Genomic DNA, 7,226 nt, shown 5'->3' with positions numbered 1-7,226 from the left:
CACTCACCTCAGCCTCCCAAGGTGCAGGATTACAGGCTGAGCCACCGAGCCTGGCTGATCCCTTATATAAACAGACATAAACATCCTCAACAAAATACTAGCAAACTGAATCCAGCAACATATAAAAAGGATTTTATACCAAGACCAAGTGGGATTTATCCCAGGAATGCAAGGTTAGTTTCATATTCAAAACTCAATTAATATAATATACCATATCAATAGGATAAAGGGCTAAAACCACATGATCATCTAAATAGATGGAAAACAGCATTTGACAAAATTCATTAATCTTTCATGATTCAAAAAAAAAAGCTGGGCGCAGTAGCTTCCTAGCATTTTGGGAGTCTGAGGCAAGAGGATTCCCTGAGCCCAGGGATTCGAGACCAGCCTGGACAACTTGGTGAGACCTCCTCTCTACAATAAACCAAAAAAATAGCCGGGCATGATAGCACACGCCTGTAGTTTCAGCTACTTGGAAGGCTGACATGGAAGGGTCACCTGAACTCAGCAGGTTGAGGTTACAACAGCCTTAAGCGTGCCACTGCACTCCAGCCTGGGCGATAGAGACTCCAACTAAAAAACAAAACAAAACCACTCAACCAAGAATAGAAAAGCACTTCCTCAACCTGATAAAGGGCATAGGCGAAAAGCCCACAGCTAACATCATACTCAGTGGTAAAAGATGGAAAGCTTTTCCCCAAAAATAGGAACAAGGAAAGGATGTCTGCCCTCACTATTTCTATTCAACATTGTACTGGAGATTCTGGCCAGGGAACTTAGGCAAAGATATGAAAGCTACCCAGAATGGAAATAAAGAAAAACTATTCTGTGAATATTCACTGAATAAATATTTATTTATTTTATTTTATTTTGTGAGTTAGAGTCTCACTCTGTTGCCCAAGCTGGAGTGCAGTGGCACCCTCATGGCCACCACAACCTTGACCTGCTGGGCTCAGGCAATCCTTCCACCTCAGCCTTCCAAGTGGCTGGAACCACAGGTACATGCCACCATGCCCGGCTAATTTTTTGCTCTTTTTTTTAGATACAAGGCCTCGCCAAATTGCCCAGGCTGGTATCAAATCCCTGGGCTCAGACAATCTTCTTGCCTCTGCCTTCCAAAGTGCTGGGATTACAGATGTGAACCACCACACCTGGCTTATTTATTTATTTAGGGCTGGAGTCTCACTCTGTCGCCGGCTTGAGTTTAGTGGCATGTTCATGGCCACTGCAGCCTTAACCTGCTGGGCTCAGGTGATCCTTCCACCTCAGCCTTCCAAGTAGCTGGAATTACAGGCACACACCACCACGCCCAGCTAATTTTTTTTACCATAGAGATGAGGTCTCACCAAGTTGCCCAGGCTGGTCTCCAACCCATGAGCTTAGACAATCTTCTTACTTTGGTCTCCCAAAGTTCTGGGATTATAGGTGTGAGTCACCACTCCTGGCTTATTTATTTGTTTGTTTGTTTATCTATTTATTTATTTATTTATTTTTGAGACAGGGTTTCACTCTGCTGCCAAGGCTTGAGTGCAGTGGCATGATCATGGCTCACCATAGTCTCAATCTCCTGGGTTCAAGTGATCCTCTCACCTCAGCTTCCCAAGTAGCTGGGACTATAGGTGTGTTCTACCATACTAACTAATTCTTTTATTTTTTGTAGAAATGAGGTCTTACTATGTTGCCAGACTGATCTCAAACTCCTGAACTCAAGCTATCCTCCACCTTGGCCTCCCAAAGTGCGGGAGCCAATTTTTTTTGAGTTGGGGGGTCTCGTTCTGTCGCCCAGGTTGGAATGCAATGGTATGATCATAGCTCACTGTAGCCTTGACCCTGTTGGGTTCCAGCAATCCTTCCACCTCAGTCTCCTGAGTATCTGAGACTACAGGCATGTGCCACCACACTTGGTTAAATTTTTTTTTTTTTTTTTTTGTAGAGACGAGGTCTTGCCATGGTGCCTATTATTAGAACAAATTAACAAATTCAACAAGATGACAGGATACAAGGTCAACATATAAAAATCAATTACGGCTGGGCTCAGTGGCTCAGCCTATAATCCCAGCACTTTGGGAGGCTGAGGCAAGTGGATTGCTTGAGCCTATGGATTTGAGACCAGCCCCGGCAACTTGGCAAGACCTCGTCTCCACAATAAAAAAATTTAAAAACTTAAAAAATTAGCCGGGCATGGTAGCACATGACTATAGTTCCAGCTACTTGGAAGACTGAAGCAGAAGGATCTCCAGAGCCTAGCAGGTCGACCCTGGGGTGGCCATGAGTGTGCTACTGCTCTCCAGCCTGGGTGACAGAGTGAGACTCCAACTCAAAAAAAAAAAAAAAAAACTCAAAAGCAAAAATCAATTCGATTTCTGTATACTTCACAATCCAAAAATGAAAGTAAGAGTTAGTTCAAGCTCTTCCAGGCAGTCTCCCATAATCTTTCGGACCAGGGGTTCGAGACCAGCCTGGGCAATTTGGCGAGGCCTCGTATCTAAAAAAAAGAGCAAAAAATTAGCCGGGCATGGTGGCGTGCACCTGTGGTTCCAGCCACTTGGAAGACTGAGGTGGAAGGATTGCCTGAGCCCAGCAGGTCAAGGTTGCAGTGGCCATGAGGGTTTTGGAGTCCTGTGTCCTCCCCTTTGGGCTAGCACAGCTTTCCCTGCCCCTAATCCTGGCCACACTAGGTTGTCATGATCTCCCATCCTCACCAGCTCAGGCCCAGCCCAGACAGGGAAACCAGGGAGCCCTAAAAGAAGGATGCAATGTTCACTCCGGTGGAGGCTAAGGATTATGAGTTGCCTGGAAGGCACCAGAAGCAGAAACAGAGCCCCCACCCTAGCGAATCACTGCTTTCCCCCATCACCATCTCTGCACTCATCTATAAGGATACCTGGTATGTGTGTCCGATGTGGAAGGAGCTATTGTGAGAACAGACTGAGCCCACCACCTCTTCTGTGCTCTACACCTGGGCAGGTTTAGCAGGAGGAGGTGGGTCATGTTCCAGTCAGGGGCAGGCTTGTGGGGGGCTCATTCCCACCTGGCTGCTCTCCCACTACAGGCAGGGTGAAGGCTCTTAGGTGATCATTGGCTGGGCTTGGGTGGGAGGACAGGTCATGACAAAGGCAGGTTTCGTTGTACCTTCACCTACCCGTGGAATGTCCTGGCTTCAGGACCAGACACTGACACCTGCAGCCCTTCTCCTGAGGATGGGCTGTCCAAGGGGAAGCCCATCCCTGCCACCCCAATCCCTTCTGCCCTGCCTGGCTCTGCCCCGCTCCAGTGGGTAGCACCTGCCCAGTGCCAGACCCAGGCAGAGCACAGAAAGGAAAAGTGGCAGCTGAAGCTGAGAGTGATGAGGGACTGCGGGAACTGAGGGGCCACGGTGACCACACCTCTCTTGGAGAATTTCAGCCCAGCTTGCAGAATTCAGCTTCACTTGTGCCTGGGAAAGCCAAGTGAGTTCCTAAAGGACACCCACACTCCTGGCTGGCCTGGCCCCCCTGGCTATCTCCCTCTGGGCCCCAAGGACCCAATGATTAAATGCCTTTCATTCACTCCAGGAGACTCCAAAGGACTTCCTGCCAGCTCCCTGGATAGCCTCGATCCCCTCCTGTTAGGGGCAGACCCCCCAGCAGGGCTACCTGTCACCATGCTGCCGGGAGTATCAGCTGAGCTGAGCTCTCCAGTTTCTGGGCTCATCTCCCCACCTTTTCTCAAAGTTGGAAGCTGTGAGGGAGAATGCTAAAGATCGGGGTTCAAATCCTGCTTGGGGCCCTTCCTCCACTGAGCTCTCACAATTCCTCCAGTGTAAAGTGAGTGTAGAAGAGTCTACTTCTCAGAGTCCCATGACACCTCTGAGGCTACTGGGGCAGAGGCTGGCTGGGGCAGGGCACTGGAGACACACGGGTCAGCGGCAGAGTGGCCAGAGCTGGTGGTGGCTGTAGGGCTCCACGAGCCCTTCCAGAAGGCATATAATGTTTATATGTGCACATGTGTGGACATGCATTTGAGCCAGTTGCTTATGTGTGTGTGTGCATGTGTGTGCCTGTACACACTAGGGAAAGCCGGGCACCGGGACACACTCTCTTGGTCTCTGTTTCTCGGCTCATTTCCCCATGCTTTCTCAAACTTGAAATTGGGTCAGGTGACCCTGAGGCCTAGGTTGCTGGGGTGAGGGCAGAGCAGACAAGTGAAAACCACTCTGGTCCACAGAGACGGCCTCATTGGGTTGCACTAAATGCAGACTCTGTGGCTCCCACGCCCTGGAGCCCTATGAGCCCCAGGGGTGTGTGGTCATCGTTTGTGCAAGCCTCATGTGCACTGTGGCTCCACACACCCAGTGAATGTCCCAGACAGTGCCCTTGCACAGGACATGCACGTGAGCTGCATGGCTTGCATGTGGGGGGCTGTGTATGTGTGTGTGTGTGCATGCGTGTGCACGAGTGTGAGCCTGTGCATGAGACTAGGGTGGAAGCCCTGCAGGGTTTTGCTCCCACAGGCTCATCCGCGACATCTGCAGACATGGCCCTGGTTGTGGTGAAGAAGCCGTCACCTTATGTGGCCACAGTGTCAGAGACTACTGTTAGTGTGACCAGGCTGGCCCCATGTGTGAGAACAGAATGAAGTAAGACTAGGGGTCCCAGCCCAAAGGGAGAAGATATCAGGGCCCCCCATGCACTTTTTCATACTCTCAACCATGTGCATGCCCTCACACTCATGCATACACACTTAACTCTCACACTCACATGCATACACACTCATACACATATGCACTAATTCTCACACATGTACTCACGTATTATGCACGTACACACACATGCATACACATGTACTTATTCACACACCTACACTCATGTGTCCTCATACACACATCCATGAACACTCACGCTCATATGTATGCACACACACAGTCATGCACATGCGCACTCACATGTCCTCATACACACACTCAGGCACATGTACTCCTGTCCTCATACACACTCATATTCATGTATGTATGCACACATTCATATATGCTCTCATTCACACACACGCACTCATTCTCCCACATGCCCACTCACACGTGTACACACATACATGCTCACAAACATTCTCACACACTCATACATATATTAACACACATATTCATGCACACTCACACATATGCAAACACTCACACACACACACACACACAGCTTTCACGAGCTAACAAAACCTGTCATGGTGGTCCCCAGTGCCCTGCAGCTTGGCCACAGGTCAGAATCATTATCACCACCCCCAGCCCTGCCCTGGCCCAGAGCCAATTCTACCTGAGAGCTCAGTAAATCTCATAGGGCCCACATAGGCTTGGTGCTTTACTCCCATTTCACAGACTTGGACACTGAGGCGCAGGGAGGCTCAGGGCCTGGACCAAGTGCAGTGGGCACTCACCATGGGTCAGACTCTGTGTGTCTCAGTGATCAGCCCATGCCATCATCCAACACCCTAAGGCTTAAACCAGAGTCATCCCCATGTCACTGACAAAGACACCAAGGGTCAAAGAGGCGAGAAACTTCCCCAAAGCACACAGCCAGTAAATGGCAGAGCACTCACCATCACCCCACCTGGCACAGCCAGGCAACCGGTGACAGAGGTGGGATGAGCAGACGGGTGCTTCCGCTAGGAGGAGGCCCTGGCCCCGGGCCGCCCCACCTCCGGCCTCATGACAGCTCATCTGCTCTCCCCTTTCGGTTTCCCCTCCTGTCCTTCCTCTTCCCAGAATCTTTCTTCGTAAGAGAATCAAAACCAAGATTTTCCCATGAAGACACAGTGACCGACTATGCCAGAGAACCCACTGCTGGCCAGGGGCAAGGGAGCACAACCTGGGCTCTACGAGGGCACCCCTCACCCAGCAGGACCCTGAGGTCCCCGTGAGTCCTCTATACCAGGTTCCAGGGCATGGCACTCCCCAAGTGGGCAGCGAGGACCTCACGCAGCTCTTTCCTGTGTCCCAGCACACTTCCACACACTCTTACACAATGAGTATACCCCAGGCAGGGTATCTAACAGGAAGGGCTCACCTGACCTGGGCCCCCACCCCAGGCTAGTTCAAACCAGAAAGGGGCCACTCTCCTTGGAGAATGTTGCTTCTTGCAGGCCCAGGGCCAGGTCCTAGGGGCCCCCATTGGCAGCCCTGAAGAAACCCGTGGCTCCCAGACCAGGCCCCTTCCCAGTGGTTCTTCAGGTGCCAGGCCAGTGCTGCCTCCCAAACCCACAATCCCGGGGCCACCCACTGACCTGATGGCACTGACCCAGCACATGGCTCTCCTCCTTCCCGGTGACCTGCTGGGGGCAGGTGTCCTGGAGCCCAGGGAGGCCATGCAGCTCAAGGGCCGTGGGCCCAGGCCGCCGCCTGCATCTCCCAGACATGTGAAGCCTGATGCCCCTGGCTGCCCCGTGCGCCCTGGCTTGTCGTGCCCGCAGTTCACTCCTGCTACATCTGGAGCCTGTGGCCACCAGGGCCTCCTCCCCACCCGGAACTTCCTGTTGCGGCTCCCAGGGTAACCCCAGGTAGCGGGCACTTCCTGCTTTCCACTCTACGAGGTCCTGACAGCTGCGTAGGGCCCAGGGCTACCCCCCATTGGAGCTCTGGGTTTTAGTCCCACCCACCACTATGGTTAGAGACAAGGCTCCTCCCCCCAAGAGACTTGTCACTGTGGTCAGAGACAAGTCTCTCTGGGCTCCAAGGCCTGGTCAGCTGAGTCTCCTGGAGGAAGCACCCTGCTGGTCCCCCAGGGTCACCTCTGTATACATGGCCTGAGCCTGGGCCCAGGCACTTCTCAGTTACCATCCCTCTCCCGAGGCCTTATTTGGTCCTTTACCTACACTGGTTCTGCTAACATCTGGCTTGCTAGAAAGCACATTATGGCCTGTGTGTGCCCCTGTCACTCCCCAGTCCCTGCCCCAGGTCCTGCTCAGAATTCCACTCCTCCAAGGCCTGCTCTGCTCCCACTAAGCCCAGCTTCCTTCTCCACCCAGGCCCACAGCCAGGAAGCTGGGAATAGGGATTCAAGCCTATTGGGCACTGAGCCTCTGCCTCTCCTCCCCTGAGCTTGAGTCTCCAGGTCAGAATTCTCCAGGGTAAACCGGGCTCGGTGGCTCAGCCTGTAATCCCGTGTCTTTGGGAGGCTGAGGTGAGTGGATTGCCTGAGCCTGCGGGGTCGAGACCCGCCTGGGCAGCGAGACCTCATCTCTACAATAAATCAAAAAATCAG

At 52.2% G+C, this 7,226-nt stretch overlaps 1 protein-coding gene across 1 annotated transcript in view; it reads right to left on the bottom strand.

Annotated features, from left to right (window-relative positions):
* Nucleotides 1–6,518, bottom strand: part of SH3BP2 (SH3 domain binding protein 2) — a 22,339-nt gene extending 15,821 nt beyond the window's left edge. Inside the window, exon 1 of the mRNA XM_008055761.2 lies at nucleotides 6,250–6,518. Coding sequence (XP_008053952.1) covers nucleotides 6,250–6,332 — 83 coding nt within the window. The 5' untranslated portion in view covers nucleotides 6,333–6,518. The remainder of the gene's footprint in view (nucleotides 1–6,249) is intronic.
* Between the last annotated feature and the right edge of the window lie 708 nt (nucleotides 6,519–7,226).

This window comes from Carlito syrichta, unplaced genomic scaffold (assembly GCF_000164805.1).
Source record: "Carlito syrichta isolate Samal-C Ts95f unplaced genomic scaffold, Tarsius_syrichta-2.0.1 Scaffold301952, whole genome shotgun sequence".
Classification (NCBI taxonomy): domain Eukaryota; kingdom Metazoa; phylum Chordata; class Mammalia; order Primates; family Tarsiidae; genus Carlito; species Carlito syrichta.
Note: the sequence above shows the minus strand (reverse complement) of the source record. Positions and strands in the feature narration are given on the sequence as shown.